The sequence below is a fragment of the Lepidochelys olivacea genome (genome assembly GCF_965140295.1).
Source record: "Lepidochelys olivacea isolate rLepOli2 genome assembly, chromosome: 8".
Lineage (NCBI taxonomy): Eukaryota > Metazoa > Chordata > Testudines > Cheloniidae > Lepidochelys > Lepidochelys olivacea.
This window is the reverse complement of record NC_140418.1, coordinates 106,937,075-106,959,110: the sequence shown is the minus strand read 5'-3', so window position 1 is coordinate 106,959,110 and position 22,036 is coordinate 106,937,075. Positions and strand designations below refer to the sequence as shown.

Here is a 22,036-nt window from a genome sequence, read left to right as displayed (position 1 = left end):
GGAGAGGGGAGGAGCCAGGCACAGGGAGGGGAGGAGCTATGGAGAGGGAGGAGCCAGGCTCAAGGAGGGGAGGAGCTATGGAGGGGGTGGAGCCAGGCTCAGGGATGGGAGGAGCTACGGAGGGGAAGGAGCCAGGCTCAGGGAGGGGCTATAGAGGGGGAGGAGCCAGGCTCAGGGAGGGGAGGAGCTATGGAGGGGGAGGAGCCAGGCTCAGGGGGGAGGAGCTATGGAGGGGGAGGAGCCAGGCCCAGGGAGGGGAGGAGCTATGGAGGGGGCGGAGCCAGGCCCAGGGAGGGGAGGGGGAGGACAGACTCTACTTGCTTTTCCTGATGACTTGACGCCCTTGAAGAGGCAGAGGAAGACGATGACCCAGGAGATGCCCAGGCAGCCCAGCAGGGGGAGCCGCACCTCGCCCAGGTTCCCGATGTCGTCCGAGAGCTTCAGCACGTACCGCCTGCGCCACGGGGACACAGCGCGTGAGAGGCCAGCTGCAGCCGTCTGCCAGCCCCCCGCCCCGGAGCCCCACCCCTCTGCCCCGGAGCCCCGCCCCCCGCCCCGGAGCCCCGCCCCTCTGCCCCGGAGCCCCGCCCCCCGCCCCGGAGCCCCGCCCCTCTGCCCCGGAGCCCCCCGCCTCTGCCCCGGAGCCCCACCCCCCGCCCCGGAGCCCCCCCCTCTGCCCCGGAGCCCCACCCCACTGCCACGGAGCCCCACCCCTTTACCCCAGAGCCCCACGCCTCTTCCCCGGAGTCCCACCTGTTTGCCCCAGAGCCCCACCCCTGTGCCCCAGAGCCCCACCCCTCTGCCCTGGAGCCCCCACTCTGTTCCAAAGCCCCGCCCCTCTTCCCTGGAGCCCCACCCTGGACCTCTGCTCTGGCCACAGCAGCCCTGCCCCTCCCCCAGAGCCCTCAGCCCTCTGCAATGGGGAGTGCAATCCCCTCTGCCCTAGGCCGTCAGGAGACCCTGACCCCCGTCCCCACTGCCAGCGAGGCCCGGGTTTCCCCTGTGCCTGGCAAGGCCAGGCTGGGCTCTGCTTCAGGGCCCCGTGGGGCTGGCACCTCCAGAACTCCTCGCTGGGGCTGGTGCGCTTGAGCGTGTGGTTGAGGAGCTGGGTGAGGTTGAGGGGGGGCGCGGCGGAACCATTGGCGGCGTCCAGCACCCCGGAGCAGTCGGGCGTGTTCCAGGGGTTGGTGCAGTAGGTCCAGGGCAGCACCCGCGTCATGGAGGAGAAGAAGTAGTAGAAGGCGAGGCAGATCACCACGTTGTAGTAGATGCCAATGTACGTGGAGACCACCATCATCCCATAGCCCACGCCTGGGGGGACAGGCAGCACGTGAGGGGAGGGGCAGACCTGGGGGGACGAGCATGTACGTGCAAGTGCGGAACAGGAGTGAGGGCAGGGTGAGTGTGCAAAACGAGTGGGGTTGTACCAGAGCAAGTATGTGTGTGTACGAGTAAGTGTGCAACAATTGTGTTCACATATAAGTGTGTATTAATGTGTGCAACAAGTGTGTGTCTGTGTGACGAAGTGGGACTGTTCTTAATGTTTCCTCTGAATAGTGTGGGGGTGCCTCAGTTTCCCCTAGGCAGTTCTTAAGTATCTAGGGGGTGGGGTAAGGGTGTATGATCATTGCAGAGCCCTAGAGGGCAGGTGTGTGCAGGGGCCTGGACACAGAGAATGGCCGACACCCTGTTTCCTGGCCACTGATGGCCTGGGCCCTTCCCCCCTGCAAGGTGAGAGCTGAAGGGTTGGAGAACAAAGGAATCGGGTGACCTCCTGGCCCGGGAAAGGGACAAAGCCCAGAGGAGGAGGGGCTGGAGGGAGTTTCAGTTTGGGGCTGGCTGCGGACATGGAGTGAAGGGCAGACGTGGTTGTCTGGCTCACTGCCCCCCAAAATGGACCCGGCTGAGGGGTCCCGTTCTCTGCACCTGCAAGCTCTGTTTTAGACCATGTTCCTGTCGTCTAATAAACCTTCTGTTTTACTGGCTGGCTGAGAGTCAGGTCTGACTGTGGAGTTGTGGGGCAGGACCCTCTGGCTCCCCCAGGACCCCGCCTGGGCGGACTCGCTGTGGGAAGCGCACGGAGGGGTAGAGGAGGCTGAATGCTTCGAGGTCAGACCCAGGAAGGGGGAAGCCGGGTGAGCTGTGTGTCCTGCAGACAGGCTGCTCCCGAAGAGGAGACTTCCCCAGAGTCCTGCCTGGCTTCGTAGGGAGCAGTCCCAGAGCATCGCCCGGGGACTCCGTGACACATGCAAACACGTGTGTGCATGTGCATGAGTGTGTCAGAGCACGTGTGAACATACAGGTGAGTATGCAATGAGGCTGTTCAGAGATGAGTGTGTTAGTGTACAGCAGTGAATGGGTGAGTGTGTGCATGTGAATGGACAAGCTGGGTGTGTTTACAGGGTCAAGGGTGTAAGAAAGTGTACACATGAGCATGCAATAAGAGTGTATGCACAGGTGAGTGTGCAGGTTGAGTGTACAGGAGCAAGCGTGCCAAAGTGTGTGCAGCCTGTGGGCGTGTTGGTGCATGAGAGGCAGCACACGTGCACATGTTGATGGTGTAGGAGAGCATGGAGGAGTGTGAATGGGTGTGTGCAAACCTGAGTGTGTGCTCCCAAGAGCGTCTGAGGGCAGGTGCGTGAGCATGAGGAGGGCTGGGCATGAGTGTGCACACAGCCAGGCATAAGTGTGCATGGGGGGCATGAACGTGCGCAGGGCCGGGTGTGTGCATGTGCTGGGGTGGGCGTGAGTGTGCACAGGGCCAGGGGTGAGTGTGCACTGGGGGGCATGAGTGTGCACAGGGTGAGCATGAGCGTGCACAGGGTGGTTGAGAGTATGCACTGGGCAGGGCATTAGTGTGCACTGGGCAGGGCATGAGCATGTGCAGGACCGGGCATGAGTGTGTGCAGGGTGGTTGTGAGCATGCACAGGGCAGGCATGAGCGTGCTCAGGGTGAGCATGCAGAGGTCAGGTGTGAGCAGGCATAAGTGTGCACAGGTTAGGTGTAAGCATGGGCAGGGTGGGCATGAGCGTGCACAGGGCTGGGCATAAGCGTGTTCAGGGTGGGCATGAGTGCACTGGGGTGTACAAAGGGCAGGCATGAGTGTTCACTGGGTGGGCATAAGTATGCACAGTCTGGGCATGAGAGTGCACTGAGTGGATGTGAGCATCCACAGTCTGGGTGTGAGTGTGCACAGGGCAGGTGCGCGCGTGCACAGGGCAGGCATGAGCGTGCACAGTCTCGGCGTGAGCATGCTCAGTCTGGGTGCAAGCGTGCACAGAGCAGGCGTGAGCATGCCCAGGGTGGGCATGAGCGTGCCCAGGGTGTGGGTGAGTGTGCACAGGGCAGGTGTGAGCATGCAGAGTCTGGGCGTGAGAGTGCGCTGGGTGGACGTGAGTGTGCAAGGGCAGGTGTGAGCAGGCAGAGTCTGGGCGTGAGTGTGCGCTGGGCGGGTGTAAGCGTGCACAGGGCAGGCGTGAGCGCCCTCTCACCTTTGAACATGGGGCTGATCCTCCAGACGCCCAGGCAGCCCTGGCTGGCGAACTGGCCGAAGGAGAGCTCCATGAAGAAGAGGGGGATGCCGCAGAAAACCAGCATGATGAAGTAGGGGAACATGAAGGCTCCTGGCGGGAGACGCAGAGAGGTGAGGGTGGGGCAGGGCCAGGGCGGGCTGGGGCCCGTTGCCCTCTGGCCCTGAGAGCCAGCCCTGGGCTGCAATACCAGCCCCCCTGCTGACCCCGCCTGCTCCCTGCAGCCCAGCGCCCCCCTGCTGACCCCTGCCCACGCCCCGTAGCCCAGCACCCCCCCGCAGCCCAGCGCCCCCTTGCTGACCCCGCCTGCTCCCTGTAGCCCAGCGTCCCTCGCAGCCCAGTGCCCCCTGCTGACCCCACCCTGCTCTCCATAGCCCAGTGCCCCCCTGCTGACCCCTCCCACAGCCCAGCACCCCCCACAGCCCAGCGGCCCCTGCTGACCCCACCCTGCTCCCTGAAGCCCAGCGCCCCCCGTAGCCCAGTGCCCCCCTGCTGACCCCACCCTGCTCCCCGCAGCCCAGCACCCCACGTAGCCCAGCTCCCCCCTGCTGACCCCGCCCGCTCCCTGCAGCCCAGCGCCCCCCTGCTGACCCCGCCTGCTCCCTGCAGCCCAGCGCCTCCTGCTGACCCCACCCTGCTCCCTGCAGCCCAGCGCCTCCTGCTGACCCCACCCTGCTCCCTGCAGCCCAGCACCCCCCTGCTGACCCCTCCCGCAGCCCAGCACCCCCCGCAGCCCAGTGTCCCCTGCTGACCCCACCCTGCTCCCCGCAGCCCAGTGTCCCCTGCTGACCCCGCCCGCTCCCTGCAGCCCAGCGCCCCCCTGCTGACCCCGCCTGCTCCCTGCAGCCCAGCGCGTCCTGCTGACCCCACCCTGCTCCCTGCAGCCCAGCGCCCCCCTGCTGACCCCTCCCGCAGCCCAGCACCCCCCGCAGCCCAGTGTCCCCTGCTGACCCCACCCTGCTCCCCGCAGCCCAGTGTCCCCTGCTGACCCCGCCCGCTCCCTGCAGCCCAGCGCCCCCCTGCTGACCCCCCCCCGCAGCCCAGCACCCCCCGCAGCCCAGTGCCCCCTGCTGACCCCACCCTGCTCCCTCAGCCCAGTGTCCCCTGCTGATCCCACCCTGCTCCCCGCAGCCCAGCGCCCCCCTGCTGACCCCTCCCACTCCTGCTGCCAGGCCGCACAGGGGCACGCACCTCCCCCATTGCGGTAGCAGAGGTAGGGGAAGCGCCACACGTTGCCCAGCCCCACGGCGTAGCCCACACTCGTCAGCACAAACTCAATCTGGTTGGTCCAGTTGCCCCGTTTCACGTTCTCGTCTCTCTTGGTCACCTCCCCAGGGACGGCGCCATTCTGCGGAGAGAGGGGGCAGGTGCCATTAGCAATGGGGTGCCCCCCAGGGCCCTGCCCAGCTGGAAGCAGCCCCCCCGTGGGAGAAAATGGGGGAGGGGAGATACTGCGCTACACAGCCAGCTTCCCCCCTATCCCGGCCCCCGTGGCTGCTCCAATCCTCCTCCCTGGATGCGGGGGCCCCCAGCCCTGCAGGGATGGGGGAGGACCCCGGCCCCTGTAGGGAGGAGGAGGGGGACCCCGGCTCTGCAGAGAGGGGGCAGGGGAGGGGGACTCCAGCCCCTGCAGGGGGAGGAGGCAGTGGGTCCCCAGCTGTGCCCCCTGCCCCCCGCCCCTGCTGCAGGGAAGCTGGAGTCTGCGACTCATACAAAGCAGGGCTGAGCCGAGGAAGCACAAAGCCGCCTCTGTTCCCACGGTCCCCCCGCCCCCTGGCCCAGCCTGCGGGGCCGCGCTGGGCAGCCGGAGCCTCCGGCACGGTGAGCTTAGAGCCGCGGGGGGAGGGGATTGACCCCCCAGGTCCCCCCACATCCACAGGTGGGTGGCAAAGTGACACCCCCAAGGGTGGGGACAGCAGCGGTGCCAGAAAGCTGGCACTGGGGGGCTGGGGGCCAGGACTCCTGGGTTCCCACCCCAGCTCGGGGAGCAGGGGCTCTCAGCTTTGCCAAGCTCCTGTACCCCTTGCAGGGGCTGAGGTGTGTGGTGCCCCCCAAGTTACACCTCACTTAAAAACCCTTGATCCAGACTCAGACACGAAACTACAGACGTGCCCCAGCTGCTGGTACTGGACCATTTCCTCCGTTCTCCTGGTACCGAATCAGGAGAAATCGATGGGCTGGAATACAACACTGGCCTTGTGTGTCAGTGTGTAGCACACCCAGCACTAGGCACAGCTCCCTGACTGAGCAACCGGAGCTTGTACTGACTCGGCCGGTGCTTCTCATTGGCCCAGGCAAATCCCTTTCCCCCAGCAGAGCTCGGGGCCCCCCGGGGTACATGCATCCCTGGCTGAGACCCACTGCGCCATGGGAAAGTGTCTCCCCCATCTTCTGGTGCTGGGAGGACAAGAGCCCCGACCTCCCTTCTCCGGCCCGGTCAGCAGGGCCGTGGGTCTCAACCTGGGGTACCCCTGGGGCACGCAGAGGTCCTGCAGGGGGCATGTCAACTCATCTAGGTCAGTGTTTCTCACGCTGGGGTTGTGACCCCCAGGGGGGTTATAGGGCAGGTTTAGGGGGCTGGCATTAAGGGGCAAGTGCACGGGGCCCCACAGGGGTGGGACGAAGTGGGACTGTTCTTAATGTTTCCTCTGAACAGTGTGGGGGTGCCTCAGTTTCCCCTGTGCAGTTCTTAAGTATCTAGGTGGTGGGGTAAGGGTGTATGATCCTTGCAGAGCCCTAGAGGGCAGGTGTGTGCAGGGGTCTGGACACAGACAATGGCCGACACCCTGTTTCCTGGCCACGGATGGTCTGGGCCCTTCCCCCCTGCAAGGTGAGAGCTAAAGGGTTGGAGAACAAAAGAATCAGGTGCCCTCCTGGCCCGGGAAAGGGGAAAGCCCAGAGGAGGAGGGGCTGGAGGGGGAGGCAGTTTGGGGCTGGCTGCGGACATGGAGTGAAGGGCAGACGTGGTTGTCTGGCTCACTGCCCCCCAAAATGGACCCGGCTGAGGGGTCCTGTTCTCTGCACCTGCAAGCTCTGTGTTAGAGCATGTTCCTGTCGTCTAATAAACCTTCTGTTTTACTGGCTGGCTGAGAGTCAGGTCTGACTGCGGAGTTGGGGGGCAGGACCCTCTGGCTTCCCCAGGACCCCGCGTGGGTGGACTCGCTGTGGGAAGCGCATGGAGGGGCAGAGGAGGCTGAATGCTCCAAGGTCAGACCCAGGAAGGTGGAAGCCGTGTGAACTTCTTGCCCTGGAGACAGTCTGCTCCCCGAGAGAGAAGAGTCCTGCCTGGCTTCGTAGGGAGCAGTTCCAGAGTATCGCCCAGGGACTCCGTGACAACTGGTGGGAGCGGTGGGATGTACTGCACCCCGCGGATGGCGCTTTCTGCAGTAAGTGACGGAGGAGCAGTAACACGAAGGGGGATTGCCGAGGACCAGGCCTGCTGAAGGCTCAGAGAGGAGCGGTTTCGGGGGGCGGTTAACCCCTGGGAGTGTGTGACCAGCGAGAAGGACTGTGCAGTAATGGGATCCCCCTGGGGACTGCGATGAGCAGTCCTAGGGGCGGAGGAGCCTGCGGCTTGGCCCTGGGAGAGAGAAGGACTTTTGCAGTAACAGGGGCCCCCTGGGGATCGCAGCGAGCAGTCCAAGGGGCGGAGGAGTCTGCAGCTCGACCCTGGCAAAGAGGTGGTGACCTCGAGAAGGGCTGGCACACGAGGGGTTCTCCCTGGAAACCGTGGGGAGCTGAGAGCACACAGGCCTGTGAGTCCACAACAACTTGGGAAGAGCGGAGTTATGGCCTGTCACCGTCTCCTGAAGAAGGACACTGTAACCCGGTGCAGAAAGAGAGGGTCGCGTGTTGGAAAGTTCACCAAAGCAGAGTTCATCGTGCAGCTGGAGGAGGATGACCGCTCTAAGGAGCAGATTCCTGACCCCAAATGGGGCAATAGCAGGATCTGGGAGCAGCTGGAGTGGTAGCCAGGCATCCCCAAGACTCCTGTCCCCGACCAGACGGGGGTCTTCACGATCGGGTTCCCCATCGGGCGGTCGGAGACGGACGGGATTGGAGCTGAGTCCGAGAGAGCAAGAGGACTGTGAGAGACAGCGCGAGCCCGAGAAAGAGCTGCAGAAGCGGCATGAACTGGCGGTGGGGGAGTGGAGAGGCATAGGGGACCTCCCGGGGTGAGTGGGGATAGACCCCCGGGAGCCAGTTCTGCAGGGAACCTCAAGACTAAATTGCTGCCCCTGGTTAAGGAGGTGGGGGATGTGGATGCCACCTCACTGCCTTTGAGCAGGCCGGCGATTTGAACCAGGGGGACCCTGCGGAAAAGCCCTGGTGTCTAGCTCCCTTGCTGGGTCCCAAGGCCATAAACTCCGTCAGCCAGATGGGTGGGGAGGTGGACAGGCTCCCACTCCTGGTCCCAACCTATATGTCTGTGGAGTTTCCTGGGCTCAGGCCCCTTGGACCCCCAGTGGGAGTAGAAGGTGATGGTCAATGGGGAGACATTCCTGGGGTTTCAGAGTAGCAGCCGTGTTAGTCTGTATTCGCAAAAAGAAAAGGAGGACTTGTGGCACCTTAGAGACTAACCAATGTATTTGAGCATAAGCTTTCGTGAGCTACAGCTCACTTCATCGGATGCATTCAGTGGAAAATACAGTGAGGAGATTTATATACATAGAGAACATGAAACAATGGGTGTGACCATACACACTGTAACCAGAGTGATCACGTAAGGTGAGCTATTACCAGCAGGAGAGCAGGGGCGGGGACCTTTTGTCATGATAATCAAGGGGGGCCATTTCCAGCAGTTGACAAGAAAGTCTGAGGAACAGCGGGGGTGGGGGGGGTTGGGGGGAAGGGGGATGTGGAATAAACATGGGGAAATAGTTTTACTTTGTTGTAATGACCCATCCACTCCCAGTCTTTATCCAAGCCTAATGTAATGGTGTCCAGTTTGCAAATTAATTCCAATTCAGCAGTCTCTCGTTGGAGTCTGTTTTTGAAGTTTTGTTGTTGAAGAATTGCCACTTTTAGGTCTATAATCGAGTGACCAGAGAGATTGAAGTGACTGGTTTTTGAATGTTATAATTCTTGACATCTGATTTGTGTCCATTTATTCTTTTACGTAGAGACTGTCCAGTTTGACCAATGTACATGGCAGAGGGGCATTGCTGGCACATGATGGCATAGATCACATTGGTAGAATTATAACATTCAAAACCAGTCGGAGAACACGTCAATCTCTCTGGTCACTCGATAGGTGCAGGCTCAGATGGAGGAAGGCAGATGGCTCAGCAGCAGGGCGCTGGGACAGTGTGTGTCCAGGGCTGATTTGGGAGCAAGTCACTTCTAAAGGAGGTGAAACGTGGGGTCCGCAAGACAAGCCAGCTCCCTGCCAGGGGTCCCAGTCTGGGCAGACTGAGAGGCGCTGCCATACAGCCTGTGTTAGCCTGCGGAACTGGCTGCCACAGGGAGTCGTCGAGGTCACAGGCTCGACTCAGAGAGGGATGAGGTGTGTGTCGGCCCAGAGTCATCACAGTTCACGCTCGCGCAGAGCATGGGGGGGGGGGCGGACCCCCTCTCCAGGACAGGGTCCTGAAGCCGACCTCTGACCATGAGGGTCAGGGTGGGCCCTGGGTGGGGGATCGTCCCCCATCTGCTGCTGTGGGGTTCCTGCTCCCCCATCCACACACGGTGCTGGGCACTGCCGGCGCTGGGACAAGGGGCTGGATGGGCCAAGGGGAAGCGTGCGTGGTGAGCCCTGCACCCCGATGCTCGGAGCCCACGGGGACAGGGCTGCAGATGTCCTGATGAGACGGGGGGCAGTAGCAAGGTTGTGCAGGCACCCAGCCCACCCTGCTGGGAGAGGGGGGGAATCGGGAGGGGCACCTGGGTTCTAGGTCACCCCAGGCACCACCAGAGGGGAGACCAGACCGGCTCCTGGGGGGTGACAAAATCCTTGGGGGAGCTCTAGGCCCCCCTGCAAGCCCCATCCCCTGCTGTGAGAGAAGTCCCTGGCACCCCTGCCCAGAGAATGCACAGCGGAGATTACGGGGTCCGGGGCTGCTCTCAGTTACGCCTGCGCCCAGCTTTGCACCCCCCAGCAGGGGCCCTGGGCCCTGTCCCATGGCACCGAGAGCTCAGTGGCAGGGCGGGAGCTGGGTGCCCGATGCCAGGTGGGCACTTCCAGCACATCCCAGAATGAGCTCATTCTCTGGGGGCAAGAATGGCGCTTTGTCCCGGGCCTAAGGCCCCCTCCTGCTGCGGGGCGGCTGGTGTCGGCGCTGTGTTGGGCTCACAATGCAGCCTCACACCAGGGCCCAACAAAGGAGCGGCTGCGGCTGGCAGCAGCCTGGGGGGCCCAGCACCCTGCAAGCGAGGGGCACACAGCATGGACTGTGGCCTTGCCCTTGGCCAGGCTGGCACTTTGCACAAGGGCCCCCCGGGAGCCCAGCCCCCCGGTGCCCTCACTCACCATGGCTGGGCCTGCTTCGGTTTTGCCTCGTGTGCCCTGGCCCAGGCCGAACTGATTCGCCTTCACGGGCGCGAGAAAGCCCCTGCCCTCCCCAGGGTTGTTGGGAGTGGAGCCCCCAGCTCCGGTGAACCCCCTCTGCTCACTGTCTGCGCCCCTGTGTCCTGCATACATGCTCCCCCTCCAGAGACACAGCACCCCCGCGCCTGTCTCCTGCCCCCCGCCTGCCCCTGGACTTGCCCCTGCGGAGCAGCGCCCGCTCTGAGCGGCCCCCAGCCCAGCCACCGCCACGGAGCCCAGCCAGGTACAGGGAGGGGCCCCCCTCCTGCCACAGCTCCCACCTGGTGAGCTCCCAGGCTGGGCCTGGCAGTGACCCCGGGCCAGCACCCCGATGTCCGGCTGGGCAGGGAGACGGCACCCCAGGGCTTTAGGGGATCTGTGTCTCCTTGCCCCTGGGGGCACCAGGTGAGCTCTCAGCCCTGCACTGGGAGCTGAGGGGAGGCCGGCCGTTCGCCCCGCAGCACGTGTGGCCTCCGATCGCTAACAGCTGCTGCGAGCGCCCTGCCAATGCAGCCGTGGCTTCGGATCTGCCTCAGGCGCAGGGGCACCGGACCGTATTATTCCATTAGCAGCCGGGCGGCTGCAGCCACTTATCCGGCACGGCTCGGCCAAGCCAGCATCTGCTGAGAGCCGCCCAGCCCCACCACCGCTGCCCCCCAGCCGAGACCCAGCCTGGGCAGGGGGACGGGCGGGATGTCCTACTCCCAGAGAGAAGCCAAAGCCCCATTGAGCCAGTGGGCATCCTGGCCCCAGGGCTGTGAATGGGGGTCCCCCAGCTCACAGGGCATGGGAGGGGGCGCATCGGGGCTCTCTTCTCCCAGCCTGCCCCATTCCCGGTGGGCCCCCAGTCCCTGCCCTGCCACATGCCACATGGGCACTCAGAGCCCAGCAGATCTCGAGTGGGGCACTTGGCCCTCCCTGCTGCGCACCAGGGCCCAGGGCGGCTCTCCAGCCCCACACACTGCAGGAGGCTGCCAGCCCATGCCTCGCCCTGCCACTCCCAGAGCCTTCGATGCTGACCCATGGCGGGTGCAATGGGGGCTGTGTGGGAGCCTGGCCTAGGGGGGCAGGAAGTGACCCCAACCCCCATCCCGGCAAGCTTGAGACACGAGGCTGGCCCTGCATGTGACCGGGCCACACAGCTGCTTGCCCCATTTGCGGGGTTACATGCCTGGCTGCCCAGCCTGCGTGGGGGGCACGAGGTGCACAACTGCATAGGGATTTCAGCATGGAGCTGTGAGCTGAGAGCAGCGCCCGGCTCGTCTCTGGAGCGCCCGGCTCGTCTCTGCAGCGCCCGGCTCGTCTCTGGAGCGCCCGGCTGAGGGAACAGCTGCCCACATCTCCCGCAGCCCCCGCAGTCCTCTTCTATCCTGTAGGCCTTTACCTCTGCCCTCTGGGCCTGCCTGGGCCCCTCTTGCCCCCCACAGGCAGGGAGCCAGGGGCTGGCACGTGCGGCAAGCAGGTCTCCCTGGGTGCTGCCAGCCTCTCTGCGAGACGGGGTGTGCCGGCCCTGACCCCTTTGCCGGGGGAAGAGGAATGGGGAGGGGGGGAGACTGTGCAGCCCACATGCGCAGGCTAATTGCCTGATTGACTTGCAGAGCAGTGGAAGAACTGCTAACGAGGCTGGCTGCTGTTCAGCCTAATCAGCAGCAGCGTCCCTGGGCCAGGGGCTGGGCGCTGCCCTCGCGAGTGAAGCCACGAGGAGTCAGGTTCAGACCCAGGCGATGACCCTGGGGGCAGCCGTGCCAGGGGAGTGCCCGGTGCCTGGCATGGGGGCCCTGGCTCCATGGGCAGCCCCTTGCAGCACTAAGGGGGGCAAGGGGGCAAAGCAGCCTGTCGGGCCAGGCCCAGCGCCCCGGCCCCTGCCACGAGGCCCTATCTGCCCCCCTGCCCTGGCAGACAGGGCCCTCAAGCTCTGCTCCCGGGGGAGGGGCCCAGAGCCCAAGTCCTACTCACCCCACGACCTCACGGGGCGCAATGTTGCCACAGTCATGCCCAGCCAATGAGACGCGGCGGGACGCCAGGGCCGTGCCCTTGGCCCTCACCCCACCTTGGCCCTGCCTTGGCCTGGGACAGGCACCTGGGACCCCTGCCTGGGCCCCCTGGGAAGAGCCCTGCCCCGGGAGAGACGCGCCAGCCCCTGCCGTGAGCCCAGCCGCGGGCAGTCCCAGTGCGCGGCCAGGCCTGTTGGACAGGAGCACCTGCGCGCCAGGGAGCACGGCAGCCCATCCCGGCGCAGGCCCGAGCTGTCGGCACCCACTGCCCCGTGCCCCACACTGCTTGGATCCCGCACGCCCCCGGCCCCCCGGCGGCTGCCTCCCCAGCTCGGTCCGCGTCGCTCCCACAGCCAGCCATGGACAGGCCCCCGCCTGCCTCCCCCCGCAGCCTGCAGGACACACGCGCCCCTGCCCCTGCCCACCTCAGCCCTGAAGCAAACGCAGCCACAACACAGGCCCCACTGGGAACCCGGCAACCAGCGTAACCAGAGCCACGGCCCCCCGTGGTCCCTGGCACCAGCCCGGCTCGAAGGTGGCTCTGCTCTGAGGCCCGACGCACAGGGGGCCTCGCTCACAGCCAGGCCCCGTGGACTGAGTCCGGCTGACGGCAGTGGGTGCGCACACGCTTACACATGCTTACACACATGCATGCTTACACGCACACACACACTTACACATGCTTACACACACACATGCATGCTTGCACGCACGCACTTACACACATGATTACACATGCATGCTTACACGCACGCACACACGCTTACACACATGCATGCTTACATGCACGCACACATTTACACACACACTTGCACACACACACTTACACACACGGTTACACACATGCATGCTTACACGCACACACACTTACACACACACTTACACACATGCATGCGCACATGCACATGCACACTTACACACACACTTACACACATGCATGCTTACGCACACACACTTACACACATGCTTACACACATGCATGCTTACATGCACGCACTTACACACACTTGCATGCACTTACACACACGCTTACACACACACACTTACACACGCATGCTTACACACACACTTACACACACACTTACACACGCATGCATGCTTACACACACGCACACTTACACACACGCTTACACACATGCATGCTTACACGCACACACACTTACACGCACACTTACACGCACACTTACACACATGCATGTTTACACGCACACACTTACACACACACACGCTTACACGCACACCCCAGCACTGGTGCAGGTACACACACGCACCGGAGCCAGCTTATCCCAGCCCTTTGCCCTCCCTGGTGCCGGAGCCTCACCCTTCACACCGACGCCGGTGGGGTGGGCCAGGGCCAGGCGCTCGCTCCCGCAGGCCCCGGCGGGAAGGGACTTGCCCGACATCACACATGGGCTAGGCGAGAACCCAGGCGTCCTGGCTCCTTCCCCTGCCTTCGCCAAACACCCCTCCCCCCAGGCTGGCCCAGTGAGCAGCACGTGAGGGCAGCCAGGGGGGCATCACGCCCCAACGTGCTCCCAGGCCCGTTACAGTCCGCAGCTCATAGTCTCAAAGGGCAGAAGGGGCCATCGTGATCCGGTCTGACCCGTACATGGCCCAGCCCCTCACCCCCCTTCCTGTAACAGACCCCAACCTCTGGCTGAGTCGCTGACGCCCTCGAGTCATGGGATAGACGTCACAGTACAGAGCATCTGCCATGTACGCTCCTTCAAACCAGCGAGTGCCCTGTGCCCCGTGCTGCAGGGGAAGGCGAAACGCCCTCACGGTCTCTGCCAGTCTGACTCCGGGGAAATTCCTTCCCCACCCCAAACCTGGTGACCCGTTAGACCCTGAGCATGGCAAGACCCCCGCAGCAAGACACGCGGGCGAGAATTCTCTGCAGTGACTCAGAGCCCTCCCCACCTAGAGCCCCATCCCCGCCCGCCGGGGATGGCCCCACAGATGGGGGAGGGTGTGCTGGAGCACACACAGCCCTGGTCTGGCCCCAGGCCGGGCAGGCAACAGCACTCAGCCTGCCTGGTTCGGATCCTGCCACAGCAGCCTGCCCTAGGCAGCCCAGCCTGGCCGTGCGCCCCATCTCCCGGGACTGGGGTCTGGGCAGACGGGGGAATTAGCCGAGGGTCCGACTCCCTGCAGGGAGCTCCAGGCGCTGTCCCACCTCCCAGCGTCTGGGGTCACAAGCGTTTCCGGGGCCAGACTGATCCCTGACCTGACCCCAGCCCCCGCAGGGTCACTAGGCCAGACTGCCCCGAGTCACAACCGCGCCTCAGTCGGGAGTCACCCCCGGCGGTGCAGGGGGAGGAGCGGGTCACCAGGCCCAGGCTCTGGACCAGCTGCCCCCTCTCTGTGCCGGGGCCCGGCTGTGAGCCTCACTGGGGGCAGCAGCCAGGCCAGGGCGCCCTGGGCACCGAGAACCACCCCCCCCACATCATCAGCCTCTGGCACCAACCTCACAGCTGGTTCCCGTGGGGAGGGCTGTGAGGTCACAGGCAGAGAGCTGGGGGGGCACATGAGGTATAACCAGACGCTAACTAAATGTTTCTAAATAGCCAGTTCCCAGCCCTTCCCCCAGCAGCTCCTCCCCAGGGACACCCCCCAGCGCGGCTTGGGGGAGGGGACGCTACACCGAGGGGGCCTTCCTGGGCCAGCCTGCCATCCTCTGGGTCCCAACCCTGCCCCGGGACAGGGAGCCCCACTGCAGCGCAGGCTCCGGGGAGGGGGTGCTGGGCTGACAGTCCAGCCACGGGGCGGGGGGCTGTTCGGCCCACGTGTCCTCCTCCCTTGGCAGCTCCTGGAGCCCGCTGGTGGGGGGCACTGCCTGCCCCGGGCCCATCTTCTCCTGCTCCTCTAGCTGCACGAGGACAGGGGCGCTCCGGGGTTGGCTGCAGGGGACGGCTCCTGCCAGCCTGCACCTCCTACGGCAGCTCGGGGCCCGGGCCGGCACTGGGCCCCTTTCTGCCCGCCACCCCGGTGCCACGCGAACCCGGCCACGGATCCCCTGCTGCAGACTGGGAGCAGGCTGGGCTCCACCCCAGCAGCGGGAGCGACTGTCTGTGTCACAGGCCACCCGAGAGGGGCAGATGAACACAGCAAATGTGTGTGTGTGTGTAACTGTGTGTGTAACTCTGCATCTGTGTGTAACTCTGCATCTGTGTGCAACTCTGTGTGTGTAACTCCCCTCCCCCAGATCTGCCGGTGCCCCTCACTCCTGACCCACAGCCCCTGCTATCCCAGCCCTGGGCTCCCCACACAAGGGCCTTTCTACATGGAGATATCTGAACCGATGCAAACCCCGGTGTGGATGTGCTGACTCCACCAAGACATGGCTCTGCCAGCCCCGGAGATGCAAAGACCCTGCAGCCAGATTGCGCCATGTCCCAACCGCCCGGCCAGTTTGGGGAAAGCTCAGCTTCCCTTCGGGGCCCTGGGCTTCCGTCCTCTCCACGTCCCCAGCGAGAAGCTGAGGCCATTCACATGGGAAGGACCCTGCCCAGATACCTCAGCCCTACTGCTCCCCTTGGATTGGCTTTAACTTCCTAAGCAGATACACGGCTGTTAAAGGGTTGCTGCGTTCCAGCCCAGAGCTGGCTGCAGCTCAGTGATGGGAGAGCGCAGAAGCCGACCACGCTGGGGCCAGGAGGGAGCGAGGGCCCAGGTGACAGAGCCACAGACTTTCAAGCAGGTCATTCCCCTTCCTCCCTGTCACAGAGTCCCCGGGTGATGCTCTGGAACTGCTCCCCATGAAGCCAGGCAGGAGTATCCTTTCTGTGAGCAGACTGTCTGCAGGACACACAGCTCACCCCGCTTCCCCCTTCCTGGGTCTGACCTCGGAGCATTCAGCCTCCTCTGCCCCTCTGTGTGCTTCCCCCAGCGAGTCCGCTCAGGCGGGGCTCCTGGGGAAGCCAGAGGGTCCTGCCCCCCAACTCCGCAGTCAGACGTGACTCTCAGCCAGCCAGTAAAACAGAGGTTTATTAGATGACGGGAACATGGTCTAAAACAGAGCTTGTAGGTGCAGAGAACCGGACCTCTCAGCTGGGTCCATCTTGGGGGGCAGTGAGCCAGACAAACCTGTCTGCCCTTCACTCCGTGTCTCCAGCCCGCCCCAAACTGAAACTCCCTCCAGCCCCTCCTCCTCTGGGCTTTGTCCCTTTCCCGGGCCAGGAGGTCACCTGAGTCCTTTGTTCTCCAACCCCTTTAGCTCTCACCTCCCAGGGGGGAAGGGCCCAGGCCATCAGTGGCCAGGAAACAGGGTGTCGGCCATTCTCTGTGTCCAGACCCCTGCACACACCTGCCCTCTAGGGCTCTGCAATGATCATACACCCTTATTCCCACCACCTAGATACTTAAGAACTGCACAGGAGAAACTGAGGCACCCCCACACTATTCAGAGGAAACATTAAGAACAGTCCCACTTCGTCACATCCCCCAAAATCCCCAGCTGGAGGCTCTGCTCCTGCCTGGTGTTTCCACCCCTTGCTCCTGGATAGTGCAACCTGGGGCCAGGCGCTGCCTTCAAGGCCTGTCTTTGTCTGCTCTGCTGAAGGGAAACTGTGGCACAGAGTGGGACCGAGTCGCTGCAGCCAATGGCAGGCAAAGGCAAGGAGCTTGGTCCCCGGGCAGGGCAGCACCTGTTCAAAGCCCTTGTCTGCCACGGAACGGGTCAGGGCTGCTCTGCCCCTGTGGGCACAGGATGGCACCGCAGGACTAGGGGACTGCAGCAGCTGGGCCGGGTCAGACACACTGGGCACCAGGGGGCACCAACTTAATTACACCCTCAAGCGAAGAGCGCCTCCCCACGCCCAGCCCTCCCCCCCACGTCCAGCTCTCCAGCCTATAACCCGGGCACCAGCAACTCAGACCCACCCTGGCCTCCTCCAGGCCAAGCTGGGCCTGAATCTCCCTGATTCTCTCTGCAGGACACCTGGAAGATGCGGCCTTTGCTGCTGGTTCAAAACCTCAGCCAGGCTGGTCTCCCGGCTTCCCTTGGGCCTGTTACTGCGGGCAGGACAAACGCAGCCCTGCCCCGCTCAGCTCCCTTCGGAGCCCTGCTGCAAGGCTCCCGCTCCTCGCCCGGCCCTTTGCCCACATCCCTTCTCTCTGCACCCCCCCGCGGCCTGCCCCTTCTCTGCTGCAGCAAAGGGAACCTGCTCAGCCGTCTGCACGGCCTTACCCAGCACCTGCCAGTCTGAGGGGTCGGCTCCCGCCAGCCCCTGCGCCCACGTGTTGGATGTTCAAACCAGCCCCTCTGTGCTCCCGCCCCCCCTGCCCGCACTGCAGGGAGCAGCTCCCCAGACACGCCAGCTTCTCAGCCTCCTTCCGAGCCCTCCTGAGAACCCTCCTCTGCCTTCGTGCCTGCGGACACAGCCGGGGTGGGTCACTGGCACTGAGACCTGCCTCTCCTGCTGCCCAGCATCGCCTGTCTCCTTGTCTCCCCCGTCTGCACCCAGCTGTTGTTTCTTATCTTATGCTTGGATTGTCAGCTCCCCGGGGCAGTGGGAGTCTGTTTGCACAGCACCTAGCGCAGCGGGACCTGCTCCCGATTGGGGTCTCCTCTCACTCGCCTGGGACCGTCAGGGGGTGGGGGGTGCAAACACCCTGGCTTTGAATAAGGGGATGCCAGCCCTGCCCGCAGGTAACGACGGGGGTGGGCTCACCTGAACTTCACCGACAACTTCAAGCCTCGCCCACAGGTGCTGTCACTAGGCTCCAGGGTTAACGGCACAGTGAGGGTAGCACACCAGGCTGGGCACAAACCAGAGCTGAAATCCTGCATGAGCTGAGGGGCCCCACAACACAATGACCCCCCATGCACACCCCCATGCCCACAGCCCCAGCCCCACCAGTTCCACAAAGCCCAGTCAAAGCTGGGTGTGATGGGGGGCTGGGTGTGATGGGGGAGGGGGCTGGGTGTGACGGGGGCTGGGTGTGAGGAGGGCCGGGTGTGACAGGGGAGGGGGCCATTCACATGGCTGCCCTGCCCCACGCAGCCGTGCTGGGATCTAGTTGATGCTCTGGTCCCAGAGAGGTGGGTGAGAGAAGCCGGGGAAGGCAGCTCCCCCCGGCCAGCCCAGGGGCCCGCATGGCCCGGAGCCGGCCCCAGCTGGGCACAGGGGGGTGGCTCTTGGCTTGGGGAGGGCTGGTGTCCCTATGAAGCCAGCTGACGGGGACATGTCATTCTGAACCCTGTCCCCTGAGACACCCCCAGCACATCCAGCCCACCCAAACCCCGCAGCCGGGGCAGGGCTGAGGGGTTCATCCCCACACGCGACCCCAGGCCCGTCCCTTGCTGCCAGCCGGGCAGAGACAATGCCATTCTTCAGCCTGGCCCCGTCTCCCTGGTGCGGGCACAAAGGGGCTGTGAGGGAGAGCGTGGTTCCCAGCCAGGCAGCTCCCTTCACCTGGGCCCCGTCCCCCCACCCAGCTCCCCACTGACCTGCTCAGTGGGGCAGGGACGGGCCTGGCCGCCGGCGCCCGCCATCCTGGGGGAGACCCTTGGAGCCGCTATTCTTCTGCAACCTCATTCACACCCCTGGGCTCAGCGTGGCCAGCGGCCCCGGCCCCTCCCCTGCGTGCTCCTCGCTCGCTCGGGGACTTGGCATTACTTTCGGCTCAGCTCCTCCGGTGCGGCGCTGTCCCCCACCCGGCTCTGCTCTCTCGCTAGCAGAACAGCTCGCCCCCCAGCAAGGGGGCTGGCAGTGCCCAGGGCTCCCCCGACCCCCCCCAGATCCTGCGGGCACGAGCCTCTGGCTCAGGGCCATGGCACAACTGCGCAGCCCGCTCCCCGAAGCAGCCGCTCGCTGGCCGGGGCCGTGAGGGTCGCCGGGGTAGCGGCCCGAGCTCAGGACAGGGCTCCAGCCCCTGAGCCAAGAGCAGGCAGAGAGGCCAGCACCCAGTGGGGGGCTGCACCCCAGGGACTGGGAGATGGGGGGGCCTGGAGCGTCACTCACAGGCTCCGAGCGCCAGGCGGGTGCAGGCTATGGGGCTTGATGTGACCCTGCCCCACCAGACCCCACGCAGCACTGGGGAGCCAGAACAGCTCCTTGGCCCCCCCGTGGGCCCGATCCTGCTCTCTGGTACGCCCGCAGGCTGAGATCAGGATCAGGCCCCACCACTCCTATCACCAGTGACTCCAGCCTGTCAGTGGCCTTGGGCCAAGTCACCTGGCCGAGAGGACTCCCGAAGAGAGATGCCACCAACCCCATGCAACGCACCTCACCATGCCTCAGTTTCCCCATTTCCCCTACCCTCTGGGGAAGAGGATTTACTGGTCCTTGCTGGTGACAGACTTAGGGACAGGGACAGAGAGGGCTCCTTGGGGGTCAGGATTGAGGGGCACAGGCAGAGCTGTGGGAGGGGGGAGTCCAGGGCTGGCTTCGTAGGGGGTCTGTGGGGCAGGATTGAGGGGGCCCAGCAGAGCCGAGGGGCAGGTCTAGGGCAGCGGGGGGCTGCGGGTTGGGAGTGAGGGGCCCTGGCAGAGCTGGGGGGCAGGTCTAGGGCAGCGGGGGGCTGCAGGTCAGGAGTGAGGGGCCCCAGCTGGGGGCAGGGCGAGCTTGACTCGCCCTTTCTCTCCCAGCCCCCCAGGATCGTGGCCTAGCCCCGAGGGACTCACAGCCCAGGGGTGCCCCCTGCTGACAGCTCTTGCCTCAGCGTTTGGGGGCCCTTTGCTAAATCGGGGTGAGCGGCGCAGGGGCCCGGCAGCCCGTTGGGCTCCCCCAGGACGGCACCGTGGGAGCTGGGCTCCAGGAGGGATTCAGCCTGCACGGGCCAGAGACCCTTCTGCCCCCTGACAAGCCCCAGAGACCTGCCCCACCCCGCTGGGCTCTGCTCCAGGGCACTGCTCTGCCAGTGGGGCAGCACCTGACAAACCGCCCCAGTGCCAGGCTGGGTGCCCGCTCCCCTGAGACCAGAGCTGCCAGCTGGGGGTGCCCCCCCTTCCCGGCTGTGCAGCCAGCGCAGTTTGGCCTTAACGAAGCCTCATTAGTGGGACCCAGCTGCTGGCAGCCCCTCCCCGCTGCATTGGCAGAGCTCCTTCCCCTCCCCCCCAGCCCATAGCATCTACCTGGGGGCAGTGCAGGGTGCTGGGGGCTGCTGGCCATCCCACCTGTGCCCGCGAGAGGAGCCAGCATTGGGGTGACCCTGTCTCCAAGCCGGCGTCCAGCTCCCTCTCCCCCCAGAGAGATGGACCTTACCAGTGCCCCCACACCCTGCCACAGGGATCCAGGGACCCCACCAGAGAAGGGCAGGCTGAGACCTTGCTGGAGACCTGCCTGCCCCAGTGCTCAGGGCCTGGCCCTGCCTGGGGCTTCTGGGCCCCACCCTGCCGGGAACAGTCCCAGGGCTCATCCCATCCCTGCCAGCTACCCCTCGCTGAGAGCCCTGCGGCGCATCCGCCTTGCTTTGCCCCTCTGGTGCCTGCCCCGCCCCTCCGCCCCCCGCCAGCTGCTGGCCACGGAAAGGGGGCTCGGTCGGTGCCGTGAGGATCCCAAAGCTAGGAGAGAGCCTCGGACTCACTATGGGGTCATTGCTCCTGGCATCCCACCCGTCTGCCCCATCTCCACCCAGCTCCCCGCACCACGATTCCCCCTTCTCCCTGTGGCATGGCATCGGCCTGGGGAACTCCCCGCCACAGGCAGGCGAGGGCGACGGCAGGGAATGGAGAATTAGCTTAGACCAAGACATCAGAGATCGGCACCAGGGCTGCAGGCACTGGGCTACTGTTGCCTGCCCCTGAGCCGCCAACCGCCCTGCCCCCAGCCCGCTCCCCCCCTCCTGCCGGCCCTCTCGCATGGGGCCTTCTGGCCCAGCCTGTCCCCAAGGCACTGCCAACGCCCCTAGGGCTGAGGCTGACGCTGCTCAGGTCACCCTGGCCTGGCTCCATGGGGCAGCCCCTGGCCCGGGTCCCATGTCCGTGTCCTGGCCCAGCCAGCTCATCCACAGACCCCAGCACGCCTCCCCCGGCTGCCTGCACACCATGTGCACAGATTCCTGCTGCTATTTAAATCCCCTGCCCTCGCCTGCCCTGGCCTTGGCCCACCTGTTCTGGGGCGTCCTGCCTGGCAGCGCCGCTGGGGGCCGGAGCTGGGGGCAGGGGCAGGAGCACACCCCAGGGTGACGGCTGGCGCTGGGCCTGCAGGTGTGGTGCAGACCGGCGGGGGGGGGGGAGCTGCCAACTACATGCGGGGGGGGCGAGCAGCTAGAATGAGTCCGTGACACCCTCTGACATGTGCACACGCACTGGGCATGTATGCACACCAGGTGACTTGGGGACTGAGCCCCTCTTAGCCTGTGGGGCCGTGGGGTGTGACGCCCCCCAGGGTGGAGGGACTCTGGGCTCCTGGGCACACAGGGACTGCCAGGTGGGCTCAGCCCTGAGGCTCCTCCAGCTCCGTGTCCCAGTAGTACCAGTGCCTGGGAGGAGGCGTGGTGGGAGGATGGGTGGCGGGGGGAGGCGTGGTGGTGGGAGGTGTGGTGGGGGGAGGCGTGGCGGGAGGAGGCGTGGTGGGAGGATGGGGTGGCGGGGGAGGTGTGGTGGGGGGAGGCGTGGCAGGAGGAGGCGTGGCGGGAGGATGGGGCAGCGGGGGGAGGCGCGGCGGGAGGATGGGGTGGCGAGAGGATGGGGTGGCGGGGGGAGGCGTGGTGGGGGAGGCGTGGCGGGAGGAGGCGTGGTGGGAGGATGGGGTGGCGAGAGGATGGGGTGGCGGGGGGAGGCGTGGTGGGGGGAGGTGTGGTGGGGGAGGCGTGGCGGGAGGAGGCGTGGTGGGAGGATGGGGTGGCGGGGGAGGTGTGGTGGGGGGAGGCGTGGCAGGAGGAGGCGTGGCGGGAGAATGGGGCAGCGGGGGGAGGCGCGGCGGGAGGATGGCGTGGCGGGAGGCGGCATGGCTCAGTGGAATGCCGGGCCTAGCACTCAGCATGACCACCTCTGAGCCCCCAGGGTGCGAGCGGCTCCTCACCACATTAATGAAGACGT

The 22,036-nt window shown here is 65.1% G+C and overlaps 1 protein-coding gene across 1 annotated transcript in view; it reads right to left on the bottom strand.

The window, feature by feature from the left end:
• SLC6A9 (solute carrier family 6 member 9) overlaps nucleotides 1-22,036 on the bottom strand; it is a 52,463-nt gene that overhangs the window by 13,909 nt on the left and 16,518 nt on the right. The window contains exons 3-6 of the mRNA XM_084637215.1: nucleotides 4,723-4,879; nucleotides 3,493-3,624; nucleotides 1,056-1,311; nucleotides 322-454 (exon numbers count right to left, since the gene is read on the bottom strand). Of these exons, the coding sequence (XP_084493341.1) occupies nucleotides 322-454; nucleotides 1,056-1,311; nucleotides 3,493-3,624; nucleotides 4,723-4,879 (678 nt within the window). The remainder of the gene's footprint in view (nucleotides 1-321; nucleotides 455-1,055; nucleotides 1,312-3,492; nucleotides 3,625-4,722; nucleotides 4,880-22,036) is intronic.